Here is a 24997-nt window from a genome sequence, read left to right as displayed (position 1 = left end):
ATATGCAAAATGTGTTGTTTAAACTATATATATCATTTTCTAGAATATATTTTAAAACTGTTCTGGCAGGTTTTACTTTGACTTTCATTTTGTTCTTTTGGTTAAGTTATGTTGTTTGTTAGTCTTCTCCATTATGATTTGTCTTCTACTAACGTATCAACTGCAAGCTTGCATTGGGTCTAAAGACTGTTTGCGAAGCACAATTATATTTTTATGTCATAAATCTTATATTTTTTTAGAAGCCTGCATCCTGTTAAAAACCTATTGGTAGCATTTGGCTGTTTATGCACTTGGTCGGGCTATTTTCTCCTTGACACATTCCATATTTCTATTCTCATTTTTTTACCATCAGCTAATATTGCATCGTTATGTTTTCCAAAGGTGTTTACAGATATAAAAGTAAATAGGAACAATTGCACTTTGGGTGAATTTGCATCTTATCACAAGTTAATTAATACACGTATAAGTTAAATAAAAAATGGAGAGAAACTATGTTTTCATATGTTTGCTATACCGTGCCTTTCACATATATCGTTTTGTGTTTCGATTTGTATTAACCTTCAAATTTCAAACAAAATCAAATAAAATGAAGTAAAAAATAGTTACCAACAGCACTCTGACGAATAGATTCATATTGTTGGTTTAACGGCAGCTGATAAACATTGTCTCTTGCTGATCTAACAGAAACATCCCGTACTGGCTTCAGATACCCCTGGTTTTGGTTCTTCAAACTTCAAATATATAGGTGTACTCATTTATTTCATTCTAACAACTGATTCATATTTATCATTTTGTTTTGTGTACTGTTGTTGTCTGTATGTCTTTTTCTTTTTAGTGATGACGTTGTCTGTATATTTTCGATGTATGATAATGAATGGCTGCATACCCTTTGTTTTCCTTATCCCATTTTAAAGATTATTTCACGGTCAACAGTTTTAAAAGCTGTTGCCCTGGTAAATAGTTTTCAAAATCTGTTCATATTTATTTGTTATTAGACACAATTAACAGCAGTACATTTCCGTATTGTTTGCTTCGTTTAGTTCATAAATTTACATTAAAATGTAAAACCAAATTTACGTACAAAGTGCCATATGACAGAACTACAAAATCACAGATGTACAGCATGGATCTGTCGTTGTTCCATGTATAAAATACTATACATTGTGTACCTCAATATATTTTGACAAAGTTACTAGCTGTAATATTTAAACATGAGCAGATGTGGTAGAATTGACAATGAAAGAAGAACCATTCATTTATCCCGTTTCAAAAAATTTTCATCAATGTGGATCCGATTTTACTATAATATAACCCTTGTCGAAAGATATTTAATTAATCCATCAAAACATCGACTTAAATAGTTTTACTTCAAAATGGAACGAAGTGTCACGGTCTAAACATGTTATTTACCTTTCTTTGTTCTGACGCTTGCGATCTGAAACAAATATTTCAATATGTAATTACATGCATATAAGTATATATCTTTATAGCATTTTCTCCATGAAATTCACTCTCGATGAAAGGAATTATTGAAGTGAATTTGTTATCGTTGAATTTAATATACTAAAGACATAAAGAAATTCATATTGCATGAATGTATATTAATTTGTTAAAATAATATTCAACATGTTGTGTCATGAAATATAAAAGCTATGATCTTAACTAATCAGACATTATCAAAAACTATTACATGTTAAAAATGAAAAAAAATATACTGAGAAGACTAAGCAGTAATACTCACAAAACGGTATTAAGATGAAAACAGAAATCATTAATATGATAACGAGTGATAAAATTACAGCAACGACGGCAGTAGCTATGGTTGCGTCAGACGTTCCACTCTGTTCTACTTTGAATGCAATTTCTGAATAGATGGGAAAAAATCTTTTATATTATAATTTTAAAAGATGTTTTGAAAAAATTAGCTTCATAGTTGTATCCATTTCCCATCATAAATCACGGTTAACTTTCTATTCCGGTTTCAATATGGTGTAAAAGTGAACTTGTATTTAGTAATATAGTGATAGCTGTTGATCAAATATTATATCAATCAATGAAAAGTAAAATTTGTCAATGTTGCATTTATTTTCATACTAGTTGCAAAATGAAACAGTGAAGGCATTAAACACGTTTACTTTTCTACATTGGCTAGAGGTATAGTGGAAGGATTGAGATCTCACAAACATGTTTAACCCTGCCGCATTTTTGAGCCTGTCCCAAGTCAGGAGTCTTTGGCCTTTGTTAGTCTTGTATTATTTCAATTTTAGTTTCTTGAGTACAATTTGGAAATTAGTATGGCGTTCATTGTCACTGAACTAGTATATATTTGGTTAGGGGGCCAATTGAAGGTTGCCTTCGGGTGCGGGAATTTCTCGTTACTTTGAAAACATGTTGGTAACCTTCTGCTGTTGTTTTTTTCTATGGTCGGGTTGTTGTCTCTTTGACACATTCCCCATTTCCATTCTCAATTTAATTCAACTGCATTTATCTAATGTGAAGTAATTTTATGTTTTTTTTTTTGTTTTTTTTTTCTAATAGAATTGATGAATGCATAGATCAAGACCAATTACAAATCACTTTTAAGTTCTTCGTTAGATAAGATTTTTATTATTGCTATGTTAGCTGATAATACAATTCAAACACTATATATGTGTTTATCTTTTTTCGCAGATTTTTTACTGCAATCTCAATATTGAAACCTACTAATTGCTAACTACCATTCCATTTAAAGTCAAGCAGATAATTGTCTAATAGGCAGTCATACATCTCCTCATTTTTATAGACTTTGCAGAATCGTATGATTAGGAACGAATACATATTTGATATTATTAGGAAACATTATTTACAAAGGCGGATGATTCCAAAGGAATATTAAAAATGTATCAATTGAAAAGAAAACATGCCATTCGTTAAAATACCAAAACGGCGAAATAAACGCCACAATACTACTTAGAAAATAAGAAAAAAACAAGTTATACAAATCAACTAGTAATGAATGCCAATTACGTAATAGGTCTCATTTAGTGACGTGAAACGTTGTCAAGATAATTGTGTCATTCATTTGATAAAAACGTCTTTAGAGAAAAAACATGAATAGTACTTGCCTTTGACGTCAGTCTTGCACGTTTTAATTGTAGAGTTTGAGGTTCCATGCTTATTTGTAGCTTGAACTATAAAACTATAGTTGGAATCAGGCAATATTTCTTTGATGACAGTCTTCTCAGTTAGGTTTTCTACTAGTGCTGACGAAATCGTTGTACCGTCTAACGTTCTCCAATATAAAACCATAAACGTTTGCCTAGCGCCTCCATCAAATTCAGAATTCCAAAACATTGCCACAGATGTACTCTTACACACCACTATTACTTTAGAAGGTGGCATGGGTTTACCTTTGTAATATACAGGAATAAAAATAGTTGTTTTCTAATATTAATATTTCACTCGTACAATTTAACCCAATAGTCAGCACTTCGACATACAAAGGATTATCTATCCCAGGCATATATTAACTTAGCCGTCTTTTTATGATCTGAGCGACACTGATGAGTCATGTGTAGACGAAACGCGTGTCTGGGGTAATAAATAATACGCCTGTTACCTTTGATTACTATTCAGCTATATTATTGCTTGGTTAACAAGTGTCTCTAAAGAAACCTTAACTTATCGCAATCTTTATCTATACAATAATCCTTGAAAGCAGAAATAAAATTATACACAACACGCGCGTTTTAAATCCCAAAGAGTCATCAGTAATGCTCGAATCGGGAAAAAGGTTTAACTATGCTGTTACATAATACATGTAATACATATACTTAAGAATGGTCATACCTACTATATGTACAAAGCTTAATATATTTTTATAAAAAGGAAGAAATGCTAAAATACAGCATTAACCTGTTTCAACAGACTGACGCAGTTATACGCTCTAAACATTTTGATAAAAAAAGGTGCTTGAATCAATTTTTTTCTTTTATTTTTGGTTATCACTAACTAAATTTCTGTTCCATTAAAAATAAGTGACGTATGTGTAGACAGTCAAAAAATTATAAGATTCAATAAAAAATATTTTTTATATAACAGAACGCTTCTATCTGTACTTTGGTATTCGGTATTGTTAACATGGTTAAACGTCGTTTGATAACAAAATATGACTCCTTAGAACTGCCATCGAATGTAAATACTCACCTTTTGGAACAACATTTACTTTTACAAAAAGGTTCCCGTGGTCATTAAATGAAAACAAGGTATATTCTCCAAACTCCGATTGTTTAAAATCTGTTATATGCAAGTTTGAAACATATACGTTCCCAACCAATGCTGATGTGGAATTGACTTCATTTATAAATATCCAACGAATTTCTGGTGAAGGATATGCTACTATATGAGCAGATAGTTCTAAGTCACCATTTTCTTCAACAGCGACTATTTTGGGTAGGCTTTGATATCGGGTATCTAAACGCGGTGAACCTGATAAATAGAAATTTGCATTTTACGTATTTGTGATATGTGTATTTTAATAATTTCAATTCGTAAAATGCATCAGAATATACATAGAAACAGATTACCAATAATGAAGACTATACATGTTCACAAAACCAATATGTATTAAATGGTGACGTGTATGTGACATATGAAATACTTCTCAAGATTTCTGTAATGTTTAAGCTACCTACACATAACATTTAAAGCAACATCTTTGGCATATGTAGAAATAACCCCACTTCTGTTGTTTGCAGCCTGACATTGGTATGTGCCTGTATGGAAACAGTTGGTATTGGGTATGGTGTAAGTACTGGTATGAACACTGTTTTCTTCGTTAAGTTTCGTCTGATCAATTAAAAACAACCATGTGATATTTGAAATAGGATTACTTTCAACTTCACATCGGAATGTAACAGCCTCATTTTCAGATACTGTCTGTCCATTCAAAACTTCGAGGTTTGTAATGACTGGCGGATCTGTAAAATATCAAATTTACGATTTGTATTTATATTTGGTTTAATGGGTTTTGAAAATGTTTGATGATACCAATGTCAACAGTGTATTGCAAAGTTATAATTTCATAGAAGTGTTTCCGCCATTTAATTTCCATTTGGATATATACAATAAAGTATGAAAGTATGATGTGTTTCATCTCAAACTAGTTGTTCGTTTGATCACCTCATGTTATTATTTTGTATTCATAACATGTCAAATTCAAAACTCAGCTTTTTCTGTTGCCTATCGAGTATACAGTCAGCGAAGTGGAAGAACATGTTTGTGTATGTAAACGGACGTGCACTTTGAATACATTACTAATATATGTGATATGAACGAAATTTAGCATTTTCTCTAAAGATACAAATCGATTATTTATGTCAATGGTGTATATACTACAACTTACTATCTATCATATGAAAGAATCATTTATTTTGTATTCTTATTTTTTAAAACGTTAACTGTAAGACAAAAATGTACATGTGTAAAGTTATGGATACTCACAATAAACTACTAGTTCTGTTGTATTTTCCGCTACAAGAGAACCATATGTTGTAGAAGTTGCGAATGCCTTACATGTATACAGCTCTTCATTCAATAAACGACCAACATCAAACAAATGAAGGATGGACTGGTTTATTTGACGTTTTGTTATATTCTGGTCCTGTTGAAACCACGTAACTATTGGAACAGGATTACCAAAGACATTGCACGTAATTGACACATTGTCACCTTCGTTCACGAATAATGGTAAAGTGGCAATGGAAATTTCAGGAAAATCTATCATAGAAAAAGTTACTTTAAACTAAAGTCATAGACAAATATATATAAATCATCTAATGAAAAAGACACTCGTCCTTTTCAAAATACCAGACATATGGTCTTAAATTATTGGTTTGTGTTATGATGTTCTTATTGGGAAAGTTGCGTTAGAATAGATATCGTATTTCAAATACCGGTAGGATTACTGTAAACAAACTAATTTTTTAGAACGATTTATTTTCGCGATTTTTTCGAGAAGAACAAATATCGCGAACATGAATTGTCAAGAAAATTCAAAATCTTGGTCTATCCTTGTCTTACTTCATCAGGTTAATAAGAAAATCACGAAATTAAATCGCCGCAAATTTGGATTAAAAGTATAACCGCGGTCTAAGATAAACAATAAATTTGTTTACATAATTTATACTTGTAGTCTGTGTTCCCTGAAATCAAAGTAGTAAATCTCGCATTATCCACCATTCGCACAATATCGCAATAACAATCAATTCACAAAATTCTGAAACTATTGTATTCAAATATTATATGTAAACAAAACTCATTTTCAAATAGAAACGCTGAACAGTATAAAAGCGATTGCTTGTGTAAGTCATTCAGCGTTATATGGTGTCGATGTCTATTATGTGTCCCAAATTGATGAAAATAAAATTGTACCTTGACAAAAAAAATCTGTTTAGATATGTTTCACATCTTTCTATTTTACAAAGTGACTAGGCTTTACTATCTGTGCAGATATGAATGGCAGATTACCATAGCACATAAATAGGGTTGTAACACAATGCATTTATGAACTGTCAATGTACAGGTTGTGTGAAAAACAAATTTTCTTAACCTCGAGAAGCGCAAATTGCTTTTCGAGGTACTAGTATCTGAATTACGGAAAATGATACCCACGTCGTACCCTGCAAATGTTACCATTATAAATTATAAATTATAATCCTCGTACCTTTGATAACTATTTACACCACTGGGTCGATGCCACTGCTGGTGGACGTTTCGTCCCCGAGGGTATTACCAGCCTAGTAGTCAACACTTCGGTGTTGACATGAATATCAATAATGTTATCGTTTTTATAAATTTCCGGTTACAAAACTTTGAATTTTCGACTGAAAAAAACTAAGGATTTTCTTATCCCAGGCATGGATTACATAAGCCGTATTTGGCACAACTTTTTGGGATTTTGGATCCTCAATGCTCTTCAACTTTGTACTTGTTTGGCTTTATGCATATTTTGATATGAGCGTCACTGATAAGTCTTATGTAGACGAAACGCGCGTCTGCCATTACTAAATTATAATCCTGGTACCTTTGATAACTATTACCACATATATGAAAACGTTGCTGCTTCGCAGCGAGCCATCGTACATATTTAGCTTTATTATATGGACAGAGAAATTGATGGAATGCTATCATTACCGCTAACTTTAACTGAATTGTAAATCTTGACTCATACGGTCTCAGGTGAATTTGTCTCATTGGTAATCGTACCACATCAATTATTTTTTTATTACTATTATGAAACATTGACTTCAGTAGCAATTACGGAAAACCAATCCTAAAATTCAAAGAACTTACATTCTACATTTGTATGTACAACATTTGATTTCAATATCAATCCACGTCTTTTGGTATATTCATTCTGAACGGTACAAATAACTACTTTCCCATTGTTATATTTCGTGAGAGGTCCTATGATTAACGCGGACATATTAAAATCCACTGTCATATTATCACTAGTCCATTCGAATATTGATTCTGGATTTCCTGGTTCAGATACACATTCTATTTCTGTTATGTTTCCGACAAACCATGGCATTTCAGGTTTCAATTCTAAATTTAGTTTACTAGGCGGAACTAAAAATGAATAAAAATATATAAATTAGTAAAACAGCACACCGTCGTTTGGTCAGATCACGGGCCAGTTAATGTTCCCATGATTTGACTATGATTTGACTATCAACATAATTAAGAAAGGAACAACTTTGTAAAAAGTAAATCACAAAAATACTGAACTCAGAGGAAAATCAATACGGAAAGTCCATAATCACATGGCAAAATCAAATAACAAAACGCATCAAAACGAATAGACAATAACTGTCATATTCCTGACTTGGTACATGCATTTTCAAATGTAGAAAATGGTGGATTAAACCTGGTTCTATAGCGCTAACCCTCTCTCTTTAATAACAGTCTCATCAAATTCCGTAATATGCACTAAAAAATAAAATCATGTGTTGTTTCCATCAAAAACATATTGTAGAGTCGAATATTTTCATTCAAAAACATATTTTATGCAGTCAACGTTTCAAATATGCTGGTGCTACTTATTCTTTTTAAAGTATAAGATCCTATGCATAATTCGATATAGGTATATATTTTTTTATTTTTAAGGAGAATTCAAAACAAATAAAAACTCAGAAGAAAGTTCTTGTATATACGATGTTTGAATTCACAATAGAAATTGATTCAATTCTGTAATTGTATGTACTTCTACTATTTGTATGCATAATTTATCACTGTACTTGTGTGTTTCTATAAAACGTACAATAAACAACCAGTGAAATTTGAGATGTGGGTCTGTAAGTTGCTATAGGATGAGTAGCAGAACAACTACAAATTCTTCCATTATAATTTTTGTCCACTGTTAACTCAATTTCTAACACTGCTTCAGTTTCTGTCGAGGTGTTTGAACTGATACCATGACAATCCCAAGTCACTGTAGCCAACGGATTGCCTCCAGGAACAGAACAAATCAATGTAACTGATGTTCCGGTATCTATTGGTCCAGGAGTAGCTTGTCGTACTGTTGGATTAACGTCTGGTGGAACTAAGAATTAACATAAATGTTTTGCTTAGGTTTTTGTATAATCATATTTCACATCTAGTAACGAATTTGCTAGATGAAAGTAGATTTTTCAGTTTCTTGTTTATCACTCATCATGAACGAAGTGCCTTTCTATACATTATGTTGTATTTGTTTTTAATACGTAGCCGACACAATGAAATACTTCATATACATTGTAAGTTCACTATCTGCCAATGTACAAACTGAAAACGTATCCTTACGTTATTAATCTCAAAGCGTGTGTAATGCGCTCAAATATATGATTAAGGTACTCTCAACAAAAAAATATGATAAGGCCAAACGTAAGAACGATTTAAAACAACAATTTTGATTAAGATTACCAATCTAGCACTGTTAATAAGAGAATATAGTATTAAGGTTTATGTACCCTTCTGAAGCCATTTTTGTACGAATTTTTCAAACCTCAATTGTTTCAAAACTACAGATATAATGAATAATAGAGATAGGACATTAAGTACATATTCCAAGGGGAAACTTGATGCAAAGCCTTTTTTTTTTACTGTTTCATTGCATTTGATAGAAAAAGAGGACTTTGTGGCAAATAATTCAAGATTTATGTAGAAAATCCACAGCCTTTAATACCGAGATTTTTGTTTTAAAATTTGAAACATAACTTACTCACTTGATATTCTATGATGTGCTAGTGTTTATTTTTTTACAAAAAGATCTAAGCAACCTGTAAATTCCAAAACACCTCTGCTGAGTCACTAAAGTCGAGCGCACCCTAAAAGGTGTACTTGATTTTGGCCATATTCATATTTATTTTAACCAATAACTACATTTATAAACTTGTTTTTAAGGAAACCAATGCTAGCACTGCATGCAATAATCCTATATCTTTCAGTCATAAAATTGCCAAATATGAGAGTACAAGGATAAAGGCTGTGGATTTTCTGTAAAAATCTTGATTTATTTGCCACAAAGTCCTCTTTTTCTATTAAAAGCAATGGAACAGTAAAAAATAATGCTTTGCATCAAGTTTCCCCTTGGAGTATGTACAAAATGGTCTATCTCTATTATTCATTATATCTGTAGTTTTAATACAATTGAAGTTTGAAAAGTTCGTACAAAAATGGCTACAGAAGGGTACATAAACCTTAAGGACTTTAAAGGTGATGATTGTAGATTTATTATATCGTTTTAAAATACACAACATTTTTGAAACAAGCTATATGTAGTCTTAGATGCATGATTTTTTTATTAGTTGTTAGTGACTTTGAACTAGCTGTCAGTAAAATGCGAGTACGCTCAGATCTGTACCTAGTGTTTTGTTTTTTGTTGGGATGTACAAGTACCTGGTCACATCCACTTGTAATTTTGTCCGTCTGATGAGTTAAACCTTTTTTAACTGATTTGTATAGTATGTTCTTATGTTGTACTGCTATACTACTGTCCAAGGTTAAAGGGAGGGTTGGGATCCCGCTAACATGTTAAACCCTGCCACAGTTATTTCGGGGCCTTTTATAGCTGACTTTGCTGTATGGGCTTTGATCATTTGGAGAGTTGTCTCATTGGCAATCTAGTATCTATATGTTAGAATATTACAGGAATTTATACGATTATTACATTTTCACTATGTTAAATGTATGAAATCATAACACTTGATTCCCTGTTGTTTTTTTTATTTATTTTTTTAGGATTTTATATACTTATGTAATGTATATGTTCGTTGAATTTAAAAGTTAAGTCGTTATCTAAATTTCAAATTTCGTTTTCAGTTTTTATTGTTATCAGAACATTCACCATAAAAGAAAGCTGTCATTTCCAGATTTTCCATTGCAGTTATTTAAAAAAATGTACTTACAAATTACATCTAGAAGGTGATGAGCTATTTGTTTATAAGTGTCTATAATATGGGTAGCCAAACAGGAACAAACCATTCTATGGTTAAACTGAGTAACAGGTATTTCAATGAAACTCATAGCAGTTGTTTCCGATGAGTTCATACTAATAACTCCAGTACAATTCCAGGTTAATGTTGCCACAGGATTACCACCATTTACGGAACAAACCAACAAAACAGAGCTGCCGGTTTGAACTTGGCCTTCTGGTATTTGCGTAAGAACGGGAAACTTTTCTGGAGGAACTGAAATTGAAATAATTTCTAGTGAATCTTGATTTTAACCTGTACAGCTGTTGTTTAAGTTTTATCGTAAAATAAATTTGGTAAATGTTTATATTCAACCCTGATGATATAACAAAATAAGACTAATACAACAATTGAGAATCACTCCAAGAAATCGCTGTTTTGTGCGTTTGTACATTATTTGTTTATATATATATACTTACAGTATACGTAAAGAGTGGCATGCATCTGTGGTCTATACTCTGCTACTGGATGTGTGGCAGAACAAGTACAAATTTTCCCGTTGTCTTGTTTGTAAGCCATAAAAATGATAGCATAGAAAGCAGTATTTCCGGAAGTGTTCTTTGTGATGTTACCGGAACAGTTCCATGTCAATACAGGTAATGGAAAACCACCGGATATAGAACATGTCAGAACTACTTTTTCCCCACTAATGATTGGTCGATTAGGTGTCTGCTGTATAGTTGGATCATCTGAAGGTGGATCTAAATGTAAGATATAAATACAGAACAAATATCATTTCTTATTAGTTCCTATATATGTTACACAAGCTAAGAAGACCATATGCAGCTTTATGAATATTCATTTTAGTTGATAACACTGTCACTAAAGAATTGAAGGTAAAGGATCGAATGCATTTTACAATAATTATTTATTATCGCGATTCAAATATATGTAGTTAATAAATACAACATTTTTGTCTTGCGGAGATATTGATACAGTAATGATATATCGAAATTCTATTTTAAATTCAACAATGATTTTTTGTCGACCTGATTAAAGTTCGATAATAAGCGCTAGATCTATGTTTCAGGTATTACAAAGTATTTGTAGTATTTAACGAATTTATGTAATGTACGTTTTTAAAAAGTGGGTTGCACAGTTTACAATTTTATAATAAGGACAACGGACCGACGACAAAAAAAACAAATCATATTTACAGTTGAAAGTTGTTTTTCGGAGATCATACACAATCTGTATAGGACTCATGTAGTGTCATGTCTTTAAAGTCAGGTGATGGTTTACACAGTTAGTTACGTGAAAATTCATTGTTAATATGGCTACTTTTTTTCTATTTAGATAGGACAAACTGTACGTGTAGTATGAATTGTCCCTTTTCAATATTTTAGAAACTTAAACTCGATTGAAAATTGCACAAATTTTGTTTTCAAATATCTGGATAATAATATAGAAAAGGTCTTGATGAATTTTCACAAGTATTAAAACATTAAGGCAGGCCTTATCAGTCACAAAACAGAACAGGTGCTCCTCCCAATAGGACGTTTACTCGTTAATAAAAATCATTGTCTTAATACATTCTTATGTTGTTTTTTTCCACAAAATACCATTTCATTCATAAACTAAATCAAAGATTATTAAAAAGAATAAAGTGTTTTAATTTGATACAACTAAAATTCATAATATATGTATAGATGTGGTATAAGTGCTAATAAGACAACTCTCCATCTAAGTCATAATTTAAGAAAACCATGGTATGTCCTTGTACGGTCTTCACAACGGAGCCTTTGGTGACACAAACCAGCACGCTATTTACGGCTTTAATTGATATAAATCACGATAATTCGGCAGCACTGTAAAAACTGTAGTTATGCACTTACAATATACACTCAAAGCGACAAAAGAGGAATTTATAGTTGATATTGAATTATTGGCATGACAATAAATTAGGCCACCATTATCTGTTGCCGTAAATCGAAAGTTCAGTATACTGTTAACCATTTCTCCTGTTATTCCGTTGGATACAGTTGTTGTCGATGATGAGGATATGTCTTGGACTGTTCCCTCTGAATTAACTTTAATCCATGTTAAGGATGCAGCTGGTCTACTGGTAACTTTACATTCAACAGAGGTGTCATGGGTGACATCGCTGATGATTGTAGTGTTTGATAGCAATATTTCTGTCAAGTGTACTGAAAATAAAATAGCTTTCAATTGCGTATAAATAGATAGAGGAAGATGTGGTGTGAGTGCCAATGAGACAAAGTAAATTTGTTTTACTTTGATGGACAGTCTTAACAATAAATGACCGAGGTCCATTGAAAATTACAACAGAAATTAAAGATATAAGTTACACTTAAACTTTAGTCGCTTCTCTTTGTCGCTAGTCTAAATCTGTATAGTGGTCTTATATATAAATGTTGAATAGTTCATAGGATAGATAATATTATTTTGCCAACAGTCCTACATTTTAAAGCAATAAAATATTTCTAAGTCATAAACATATATTTTAAGCATTTCAAAGCACCATTATTTTCAATATGATGTTTCTATAGATTATTTAGGACCCTTGAGGTAACATGAAATAAAGGATGACAATTGGATTGTTTGACTTCTAGTGATGATTTAAAAGGCAATAAAATATGTCTTTATACAATGATAGGACTGGACAGGATAAAACCCTACTCATGCCAAGTATTTCTTTATTTGATAAATTCTGCACAGTTTTTTTTTTTTTTTAAATGGTCATATTCAACAAAGGCAAATTGGGGAAAAGCAAAGGAGATATTAAAATAAAACAAAATCATGCAATTTTTTTCTTTTAAATAAATGGTTAAATACGTAGATACATCTTGTCTACTACGTGTGATTACAACTGTAGGACAAAAATAAACAGGTAAATACATTTCATATACAAATGTATTTGTTGTAAAGGACACAACTATGTATACAAAATAAGATTTATCATATCTGATTCTAAATGTTCAATATATCCATGATGTTCATTTAAATTTGTAAATATACATTGATCAAAACGATTGTGTCTTTTCGTGTGTATATATATAATGATTTAAAGACCTAAGTTAGTATTAAATATTTAAGATGAACCTATTTTTTTCAAAACACTTGAATGCAATTCATAATTTGTAAAACAGACAGGTTATTCTATACACGTCGGTAAGTACAATAGTTAAACTGACATTTAATCTAATTAGTTATTTGATTTAAAGAATTTTAAAATCCAAAGAACAGAAAAGATGCGAATAGGAGTTTGAACAGTTATTGTATGTGTGATTGTGATATGAAAGAAAACATTTTTCATAAAAAAAAATGACACGGTACCTGTATGTACAATCAGGTGAAAATTACACGAATAAGACAGATTTTGACAATTAAACCGGTTTGTTTTCTAAATCAAAAATATATTGATATATCTCTCTTTTGCCGAATGAAGTAATTTGAAGGAGTTTCAGTTCAAGTTCTCAATGGAGTTGGGCATTTCATACGAGTATACATAATTTGATAATCAATAATGCATGTATATCATCTATATTTGTTGGTTTATCTGAAAATTCAATTTTCACCATTCAATTGTGTCCGGACCTAAACTTCTCTCAAGTGCCATTTTGCAATTTATTAATAATCGAAACTAACGAACGACAAAAATAGAAAATGAAAAATTTAATTTGATTTTAATTTGGTCATCAGAAACAAAATTTACAAATATTAAAAACAATCGTTGATCGATCAACAAGTTCAAATGTATAAACAAAAAGCGAAATTAGTGAAAATCAAATTGGTTCCCTATTTAATAAATCAATTAACGGAAATATCAAACTTGGCTTCAATTTGTTCATAAATAAAACCACTTTAAAATTTGAAAAGCATGCGTTGAACAGTTCATAAGTAAATACACGGACGTTGTTGACAGTCGCTTATAGGTGGCCCACCAGGCCGTTGTACGTATGCACTATTGAAAAAACGGGCTTTTCTTGAGGAACCCTGTTTAAAGTGTAAAACATATTTTAATACACTCTGAAAGTAATTAAAACTATCATGAATTAAATTCATAAATTCTACCTCTGACGTAAATTGACGTGTTTCCATAGGCAAATACATCATTACTATTTCCGACTCCATATTGGGCTTTGCAAAGGATGAACGCATTATGGTATTGCTCATCTACATCGAGAATTGTTAAATTGTATTCCCCCTTTGTAGAATCACATGACGCATTATACTTTGAAAACGAGACAGAGCTTATGTTGCAAGAACCGTTTGTTGCATTGAAAAACAATCCAACACTGGGGGCACCACCATTGTTTGTTTCGTCGTGAAAGGATGTACTTCTCCAGTTATTGCGTAGTGATATTTTACACATAAATATAAGATGCTGGTGCAAATCAACATATGCTGGTGTAAGTGGGTACATTACAGCTTGTTGAGCTCTGCTGCCTACAATGAAAACAGTTTTGATTAAAACGTGTGCATATTCTCATTTATCAAAAAATAACAATAGACTTTTCTATTATAGATAACTGTTTCTATTACAATATAAACAGAAATGGATTTCATCTACACTTTGTTTGCAGTTTTAGATTGATCTTTCTTCTTTTTGTATTTTTTAAGGTATCTGTACATCGATAAGTACTTATTTACGAGTTTAATAATCAAATCGTAGAAAGGAGTGATTCCGACTCTAGTTACAAACCCAACCATTCATATGCAACTGAAATGTATAAATAAATGTGTTATGAACACTAATTAAGTGTGTTTGATTCAGGTCACAAACATCCAAGTGGCAAAAATGTCCGTTAATAGCCACATTTATATTACCATACAAACTATGGTTAAAAAAACCGGTCAAAAACAGTATTCACAATAGTCTCAGGAAAAAACAACTATAGCATGAATAGGTCATTTTAATTTTTCAAAGATAAAATTATGTGCAGTACAGAAAAACCTCTCCAAGATTTTACTATGGTTTATATACCAAGACACACTTTTTTTGACATTTGACAATCAGACTTTTGAAATGTATCATTTACTGCTTATTCAGTTTAAACATAGATTGTTCACAAACTATATTTGACCTACTTTACAAAGAAACTGTCCATTGCATTCGATCAATTTTGCTTTTGTTCGTAATTAATATAAAGGCTAGTATATACATGATATAGGTATAGTAATAATTGACCACACAACATTTTTTTGAAACAATATGCATACACGATGAGATAAGTGTTTGATGTTCTCTCAAAACTATTTAATTACGAGTTTGAATGTCAATCTGGTATCTTTCACCCCTCTGTAATAGTTATTATTTTGGTTACATAAGTTCAGGTATTAGCAAATCATTTCTGCAATATGGCAAAACCACAGTATGAAAATATCATAACATTGCATTCAATAATTAACAAATAAACAAATACCTTTCAATACAACAGAAAGTTGCATCAAAATTAGTAAACATCCTTGAAAACCGAACATCCTCATTTCATTGCAGGTTACTGACACATTAGTTATTCTACGTCCTCATTTACAACTGTGAATTCTAATTAGTTATCCGGAAACGTTTACCTTATTTCAACCTCATACATATACACTTTAAATTTCGTAAAATAGATTTTAAAACGAACATTGATTTTAAATAAATCAAAGCCAATATACACCTATTTGACACACTTACTGTCAAATGTATGTAAGCAACTAAACATATGTTAATGGTTTTAGCGTTCAAGACACCGCTATCCATAATAGCCCTTATTGAGTACAATACAGGAAGAGTGTATAAGGAACCGAAGCTATACATTATTTTAAAACATAAGATGAACGATCAGATTTAAGCCACGACTTATATGTTCTACTTATCGACAATCACATCAGATTGTCCACTGTTGCGACATTACAAAGTGTACCAGAAGCAACTTATTGCCAAATTTGGACTTGCTTGGGCAACACAACGGGCTCCACATAAAAGCAGGAACGTATTATAATCCTAGTACACATGAAAAGACGAATTTTGGTGGCGTTCTGGTCGCTCGGTCTTCAGTTCTTTATACTATTGTTTGCATTTTTTCAATTATATTTGGAAACGGTGTTTATCTCTTATTTCACAAACAATTGTCGTTTAGATATATATATATATATAAATCATCATAAACTAGTCTTACAATTAAGTATATTAAGCAACAATCAGCCATTACTTATCTAATGCATTCTAGGAAATATATAGTGAATAACGTACACCAACACGATATAGTTGCTTTATATCGCCAACAAAGGTACGAACAATCCAAAATCAACAATAGTTCCAGATCTAAACCGCATGCTACTCTAAAACTGATTGATTAATTGAATTGAAAATAGTCGAGGGACGGAAACGATCTTTATACGGGGTTTGCGAACAATGAAAAAAATTAGACAGATTCAGAAATTGGGAATTGTTAACTTCAACTGTCAACCATATTTATGATAAACGTAATGCAAAGACAAAAAAGATTTATGTTAGATGTTATCAGAAATCTGCAACACATTTGTCACACGGCGAAAAAAAAAAAATAGAATTATCAATTTTACATGTAAACATATCTTAAAATAGTTTTGACCTGAGGGACACACATATTTGAAGATTTGATAACCCTTCTATAGCACAAATCCGTATATAGCATTTTGCTTCGAATATGCGTGCGTTGAACATAGATGCATTCAGTAATGATTTAAAACACTAGTACACATTGATTATATTGAAATTGTTTGTATCTATAATACACAAGACGTAATACAATTGCAACCCGTTCTTCAAGATCAGATAATATTTTTTAATTATACTTCATTTAAATAATTGTTTAAAATTGGTCAACATTTTATATGTTCTCACGCCTTAATATAAGTATGTTAGTTTATATTATCACTATTAACAGAAGTTCAGTACAAGAGTTCTTGTTTTATATTTTTGCTATTAAGGGAGATTGACAATGCATGATTTTTAAAATAATACTATACAAAATTGAATACACATCCATAATTATTTTTTACAACAAATGTAACATTAAACGAGTGTATTGTGTTTTTAAAAAGACATTTCTTTTTTGAACATTCAAAACAAATGATGACAAGCTTGCAATTTAGCAATTTGATACAAATATAATTACTGTAAATATCATGCATACTTATAATATTGTTTGGATTATTTCAGCCTTATACATGTAGAAGTACTCCTAGATGTGTCAAATAATTTAATTTGTACATTAAGCTGTAACAGTAGTCAAACAACGTATATAAACATTTCGTAAAGGATATGAAATGAAATCATGAATTATTTCAGAGTCTGCATATTTATTTGTTTAACCTGGAAATCAGTAAACGGTGAGTTTTTCAATTGTTGCTATGTTACATTGCCTAATTAACGTTCTAATATTTGACCTCTGAATACATGCGATAGTCATATACGCGTTAAACATAAATATAGATATAAATAGATAATGAACTCGTGCAATTGTTTTTGTTTTCTAGGTCAGTTTAATTTTATATTATAGATCAAAAATATATGTTGATCATCTCGCTTACCTGCATAAGAAAGATTTACCTTTGTTTCACTTTCAATGTTGACAATAGTTTTCTTTAACTTATCGTACACGCATAATTTCATGCGATATCCATCTCTAGCTACGGGTTTAACAGTAGACAAAAGTAGAAAGGAACCATTGAACAGGTTATTCTTCTTTAAAGCGAATTTTCTAATTACTACGGAAATTACTTTTGGTAAATGCGTTAATTGTATAAACGATATCTAACCACTACACGACAAAATGTATGCGAATCTAACGTATTAACTACTCTACACCACTGAGTGGCCCCAAACTGTAATGGAAGTTTCTCCAAACTCCGAAGTTTTTGAAATAAAAATCAATATCCTGTAAATAAGTGGGTGTACATGTAACTCTTGTTCCAGTTTATACTTAATGAAAAATCGTGTTAGATAAAAATTTGCCTTTATACAAAAAGTTTTGTGCAACTATCGAGAAGAAAGCAAATTATCATAAATACAACGGATTCATGAGGAAAACAGTAATTAAAGCGTTATTCCTTTGATTTTGGCGAGTTATATTGCTGAGCATGTACTGATTTGTATCTTAGATGAATACCCCATATATTTTTGTTTTTCTATTACTCAAATAACGAATTGCATAACATTTTTTAAGAATGTAAGGACAAATGTTTTTATCGTGTAGTGGGCTCTTTATCGCATCTCCAACGTTATTAAAAAAAAAAGGAAGAGGTCCGTTTGACAGCCGTTTATAGTTCCTACATAATTAGTCTATCTGTCAATAAATGGGCCGCTGCAGCTAAAATTGTGTAACAATAAAGTAAAGAATAAAAAAATCTAACATAACGGACAGATTTTTCTGACAAAGATACCAACTAAAACAAATATTAGTTAGATCCTTTAACCTAAACAATAACAATAGAGCAAACTATGCTTGGTATGGTGTCTTTCTAGTTATGACACACTATTATTAGCTATAGCAGTGTTGACGTGGTTTTGACTAAATTATAGTTTATATATGCTAGATGGGAGAACCTTGTGTCTTTTCTAAGTTTTTTTTTGTATGTATAGGGTTAAAAATATTATTGACGTGTTTCAATGTAAATTTATATTACTTATATACCTATATGGAGTTATTTTCTTTCAGAACGACAGGTCATTCTTTTTCAGAATCAACCCGGGCGATACCATGTTTCAATTAAATATGCTCAAAGGCATAAAATAATGACCTGTGTGAGGTCATTATTTTCCTTGATAAAAATGCAATCTATAATTTACTTCAAAATTTTATTCGTCTGATAGTTTTTTGTTGCAGATTTGGAAATTTATATTTAAAGTTCAATCGATGATAGATGTAAAAGATACCTTCATTGCCCGTATTTTAATTTTAGAAACAAATATTGCGTGAAGTTTTGTTAATTTATCGCTACAATAAAGAAACATTTATTTATCATATATGTGGGAAGAATTTTAATATAGACTTTCATAAAGAAAAAAGCCAGATTTAAAATATTCATGTGTTAGATTTTGAAAATCTTATTGAGTCACACTGAATAGGTTAGTTGATTTTTGGTTCCTTGCTTAAAGTCCAGTGGCAAATATTTCATGCATATTCAGGACGATAAACGCTGAATAGGAAATCATACTGTGACCTTCATGTATTTACATTCGTCTTTGTGTAAGTTCTTAACTTTTTTAAATTCATTTATACTTATTACTCTATGAAATTATCAACTAATAAGATAGTTTTATATTCTATTGAATAACATTAACGTAACTCAGAAAAGGGTCAGATGCGGAGGGTATATAATTATATCCTGATTATCTGTTAATAAAATGTATTGCTATTCCAAAGACAATCTTTCTGAATTTTTCATTCGATTCAATTAAAATTGTCTCAAAAAAATAACCACTTTTTTGCGGTAGAAATGACATTACAAATAGGAAAAAAATACCCCTCTCCCTTTTTCATTAACTAAGTGGTAAAAATAAATTACTTACAATGTGTCTTGTATTTGCCATACACCGTTATCGGATGGTAACAATACGTTTGTGTCTTACTCCATGCAGTTACAATATTTTTAATTGTGAATGGATAATATTTTTTGAAAGGTTGATGTCTAGATTTATTAGTGAGTTATATTTCACATTCTAAATGAGCCGTAGGGCGTATTAAAACCTGAACGAATTAGAAAGGAATATCCCACTTTAGTGTTGTCGGAAATATAGGATACTAAATTTTGCAAATCTTTATAACAACTAATATTTTTTGACGGTATATAAGTCAGATAATGGATATTTTAAGGTTTTTCTTGTCGAAGAACACACCTCGGGGTGTCAGGAGTGCTCAAAGAAAGACCTTCCTACGGTCGGTCTTTCATTTGATCAATCCTGAAACCCCTTGGTGTGTTCTACGACAAGAAAAACCTTAAAATATACATTATCTATAACATATATTCATGTTTCACCTTTAGTATGAGATAACTTCAGAATTGTCCTACCCATATTGCTGCCCGGGGCAAAACATAAGTTATTAGTTTATGTGGTCCGATTTCAAATAACGTAACGTTATTCGATGTTTAACGACGATGACGAACAATGTCGTGATTGTAAATAAAATGAAAGTTATGAGAATTTTGTAATAATGGCCACTTGTAGCAATGGCCAACCAATTATTATCGATTTAGGTTCAGTCATTCCAATTTATCAATTTTGTGTAGTATCATATTGAAAAATAAAGGGAACGGTTACAAAACATTTGTATGCACCAAATGTTAAAAACAATTATTTCAAAAAGTGATCGTAGATTTAACCTGCTCCGGTTAATCTAATCGTTATGATAAAACTATCTTCTCTTTTCTTCAAAAGGGAAATATGTGATAATATATTATAACAGGTATTTTCCATATTGGCCCTGGATTAATCCCTCGACCCATATCGGCCCTCGGCTAAAGCATTGAGAGGATACCAGGGCCAGTATAAACAAGATCATGTTATAATATATACTTATTTATAGCGTGAAAATGTAATCTATATAAGCTTTAAAATATTGTAGTAAACTATATGTAATCTTTGTTTACAGGTCATATATTAGTTAAAGGATATGGCTCGTCCAAAGTAAATTCCAAATTCGTATTGGCATGTTATATCTCCCCCTTTAGCAGTGGTGCCACATGGATTACTGATAATGCTTACTTTCCGACTATAACATGTACCAGTGGCGGATTTTGTGACACAGTTTATAGAGACAACTACAGGTTTTTCGGAAATGTATCTGGTATTTATGTGGTAATTGATCCATTACAACATAAAGATAATCAGATGAAATGGACGTGTTATTTTGCTTCGGCTCGCACATCTTATACAATTCAAATAAGTGAGTTCGCATATTTATAAATGCATTGTTTGATTTAGGTATAAAGCCTAACGACACGCTGATTCTCAAAGTGTTGGTTCACAAGGTAGCAGTCATAAAGAATCGAATATAAATTGATAGTTTTGAGCAAAAGATAATGGAAATCCACTACAAATAATTTCTGCACCATCGGGGCACAAATGTGACTGTACGGACTGTCAAGCAAGAAAATACCAATGAAACAATATTGATGTTCAGATGATGTAAAACTAGGAGATGTGATATGATCACTAATGAGACAACTATCCACAAAAGTGAAGTGAATGCAAGAAATTATATGCAGTTATAGGCAACCTTACGGCCTCCATCAATAAGTAAAAATATAAGCCCACTTTGAAGGCTATATATTATTCTTCAGCTATCTAGCAACCAATTGCAATGCAAAATAATTAAATTCTATTAATTAACATCATCATGGCAAAATGCAAAACCAAACTCTGGGCTATGTATTGCTTACTTAAATATTTCAAGAAATGAATCCAAAGTTTCGTTACCAATTTCCATGTTTTCCTAATGGACTGCTGACGTCCCTCTCCGCTAGTATTTTTTTTAAATACCGTCTAACGCCAGGCGTCAGAGCGATCTCTGAAAAAAATATCTAGTATAAAAAGTCCATAACAATATATTGACGAAACAGCTTAGTTTCAGTATAGAAACCTTTATCAAAATGTCATGGTACTTTCAAAGTGAAAACTTATGGAAATATGCATGAACGTTGATTGGGTGAATTAATCAGAACATGGTATAAAATATTTGAAAAATATATTGGTGGGTATATATGGCTGTCCGTCTTAAAGTTAACATAAAGTCTGTGTTGAGATTGTAAATGATTCATGGTGATTTGGCTTTGTTGTTTATAGCAAACGTTCACAAAAATTATACAAACCAATTACTAGCCATTCACAGTATACCTTATATACTTACACATGCTGGGAAAATTTCATATGGTTTTCTGTCCCTGACAGAACAATCTGCTAACGAGACAGTAAAATGGTAATGGTATGATGTAGATGAGACATTTAACTGCAAACTTTCAAAGTCACAAAACAAAGTATTGTGCACTTGATCAAAAAAGGTTACAACTCCCTCAGACAGTTTAGTTTTTTTTCAATTTGTTGCTGTCGAATGTTGAATGATAAAACACTAATTTCTTTTTCATTTATGTCGATCTTTAAAAGGAAAATTTCGCTCACAATTTTTTCGTGAAGTCTTAAATTGATTACTTACCTCAATTTTATTTTATTTTAAACTAATAAATATCTATGCATATTCTTCTTCAGATTCAGAATTATCATCCTCTATAATACAGGAAGAGTCAGGTAAGACGATTTGAAGCAAACTATATTAAGAGTTATTTTCAGAATGAAATTCACAATTAACTTTTGCACTTTAAGTACATCCAAAAAGTATTTGAAATGATACGTGTTCAAATTCAAACTAAATAAAAACAGTTGTTTTACAAATTTACAACGACGGATGGTCGATGCCAAATGATTCCAAATGCGCACATGGTCTCTTCCACAAGTTGAACTAAACGGGCCCAACGACAAATTTAACATTTTCAAATGGGATTTAAATCGGAAGGCAAAAAAAAACATAGCTTGCGTAACGGTACCCAAATTGCAACGAGTACCCAAATTGCTCCTATTTAGCAAAAATGAAAATGTACCGTACGCCATGCGACGTCATCAAATTGTCATCTTATTAAGATTAGCAAATACAATATGTTTCAAGTATTCAATTTTTTTTTAAAGAAGAGTAAGCATGGACAAATATCTAAATGTTCAAAATATTTTTAAAAAAAGAAAAAAAAAGCTCTGGTATTCGACTTTTGACGATGCGAATTTAAGCATGGATGCAATTTGGGTACTCCGCATTACAGAATCATTGATGGTTTGGAGGTTAGTTCAGACCAATTTTTTTATGATTCCATATGAATTGAAAATCAAATTGTTGTATCTATATAATAAAGAAGGATATGGCTACAAAATAAACATATAAAGGAAACTTTTGTCACAATCATACAAAAACATAGTTGAAAAAACTGTCAAAATAGGTGCAATTTGGGTACTGTCACGTTATTTCAATTGAACTATGATCAATATGATTTTTTTGAAAACTCTGTAATTGAAAAAAGTATGATCTCATTTTTTTTTATATTTTTTTTTCAGTTTTAAATGGCGGTCAAATAGCTGGCATCGCAATTGGTTGTTTTTGCTTTGCTATATTAATTATAGTAATAGCAATTTTGTTTTGTACATTAAGACAAAAGTCGAGGAGAGATGGATATCATCAAAACTCGAGACGGAGAAGGGACGCATATAATTACATATATCATATATAATATTCGATTGAATAAAAATGCAAACACGTCGATGTGATATGCTACACATGATACAATTTTCATAGTTTATCTTAACTTTATTGTTTTTTTCTTCATTTTGCAATTGTTTTGGCTCAAAACATATATATATATATATACCTATTTGATATGGAATGTGGTTGATTTTGTTTAGTCAAACAACATAGATTATAAAAACATCGACTCAAAATATGTAATGGGAAATGGATAGTCAAGTGTTGTTACCAGTTGTACACACAGTCAGTAAAGTATCAACTTCGTCTCAGTTCACAATCATTATCCTGTTTGTTCTAACTAAATTTCTCCACATTATTTATGTATTTCCCTTTGGTGTGCATTTTTCAGAGTTATTTAGAAACAACAAATTCTTTTTAACAATTTACACCTACACGTCACTATTTATTTCTTATATAATATATTTGAAATGTACCCAAAAACTCGTGTGAAATGGATTTATTTTGGTAAATTGTAACATGCAAATGTTTGCACCTGTCCAAAGTCAGGAATCTGATGTACAGTAGTTGTCGTTTGCTTATGTAATATATCGTCGCTGGGCTTCTAAAATGTTATATATGACAAATTTTAAAATAAAAATCACACAAACAGGCTTTGAAAATTTTGGCAAAATACATGTTTCCGAAATGTCGTACGTGAACGTGAACATTTTTGTAAATAGCCGAGTGAAATAAAAACTTTGACATTTCTGGATTATCCAAGAACTTTAATTATTTTCACAGAAATAAAGAATATACAATTATATTTTAACCAAAATCATTCTACAACGATTTTCAAGTTTTCAAACAACATTTTGGAAGTAAACTTTATAAACAACTGACATTGGCAATTTTGTAATATGTCTTATTTTTCACATTTTGATTGTTCTAACTGTATGCTACTTTGTAATACCAAAGATTTCCTCCCGCCCAGACCATTGGTGTCAAAAAGTATTTTTAGCCAAAAAAGTCATATACGACATTTTAGAAGCCCAGCGACGATATACATGTTTCTCGTTTCTCGTTTTTTTATATAGATTAGACCGTTGGTTTTCCCGTTTGAATGGTTTAACACTAGTAATTAAGGGCCCTTTATAGCTTGTTGTTCGATGTGAGCCAAGGCTCCGTGTTGAAGGCTGTACTTTGACCTATAATTATTAACTTATTTTTTACATTGTTATTTGGATGGAGAGTTGTCTCACTGGCACTCACACCACATCTTCCTATATC

At 31.2% G+C, this 24997-nt stretch overlaps 2 protein-coding genes across 2 annotated transcripts in view; one reads left to right on the top strand and one right to left on the bottom strand.

The window, feature by feature from the left end:
• LOC134722443 (hemicentin-1-like) overlaps window positions 1–15992 on the bottom strand; it is a 24558-nt gene extending 8566 nt beyond the window's left edge. The window contains exons 1-13 of the mRNA XM_063586064.1: window positions 15881–15992; window positions 14529–14903; window positions 12329–12640; window positions 10913–11194; window positions 10428–10709; window positions 8303–8584; window positions 7333–7611; window positions 5482–5757; window positions 4674–4958; window positions 4186–4467; window positions 3105–3389; window positions 1411–1435; window positions 607–731 (exon numbers count right to left, since the gene is read on the bottom strand). Of these exons, the coding sequence (XP_063442134.1) occupies window positions 607–731; window positions 1411–1435; window positions 3105–3389; window positions 4186–4467; window positions 4674–4958; window positions 5482–5757; window positions 7333–7611; window positions 8303–8584; window positions 10428–10709; window positions 10913–11194; window positions 12329–12640; window positions 14529–14903; window positions 15881–15944 (3154 nt within the window). The 5' untranslated portion in view covers window positions 15945–15992. The remainder of the gene's footprint in view (window positions 1–606; window positions 732–1410; window positions 1436–3104; window positions 3390–4185; window positions 4468–4673; window positions 4959–5481; window positions 5758–7332; window positions 7612–8302; window positions 8585–10427; window positions 10710–10912; window positions 11195–12328; window positions 12641–14528; window positions 14904–15880) is intronic.
• Window positions 13559–24997, top strand: LOC134720985 (uncharacterized). The gene is made up of 5 exons (XM_063583621.1): window positions 13559–13625; window positions 17647–17816; window positions 21080–21373; window positions 22693–22731; window positions 23584–24997. The coding sequence occupies exons 2-5, from the start codon at window positions 17762–17764 to the stop codon at window positions 23754–23756; spliced, it is 561 nt and encodes a 186-aa protein (XP_063439691.1). The 5' UTR covers window positions 13559–13625; window positions 17647–17761; the 3' UTR covers window positions 23757–24997.

Source organism: Mytilus trossulus, chromosome 6 (genome assembly GCF_036588685.1).
Source record: "Mytilus trossulus isolate FHL-02 chromosome 6, PNRI_Mtr1.1.1.hap1, whole genome shotgun sequence".
In the NCBI taxonomy this organism is placed as follows: Eukaryota; Metazoa; Mollusca; class Bivalvia; order Mytilida; family Mytilidae; genus Mytilus; species Mytilus trossulus.
Note: the sequence above shows the minus strand (reverse complement) of the source record. Positions and strands in the feature narration are given on the sequence as shown.

Excerpts from the sequence above, each read along its gene's own strand:
- LOC134720985 (XM_063583621.1), top strand. The coding sequence starts at position 17,762 with ATGAATTATTTCAGAGTCTGCATATTTATTTGTTTAACCTGGAAATCA. Across the intron at positions 17,817-21,079 it reads AACCTGGAAATCAGTAAACG|GTCATATATTAGTTAAAGGA; the intron begins GTGAGTTTTTCA and ends CTTTGTTTACAG. Across the intron at positions 22,732-23,583 it reads TATAATACAGGAAGAGTCAG|TTTTAAATGGCGGTCAAATA; the intron begins GTAAGACGATTT and ends TTTTTTTTTCAG.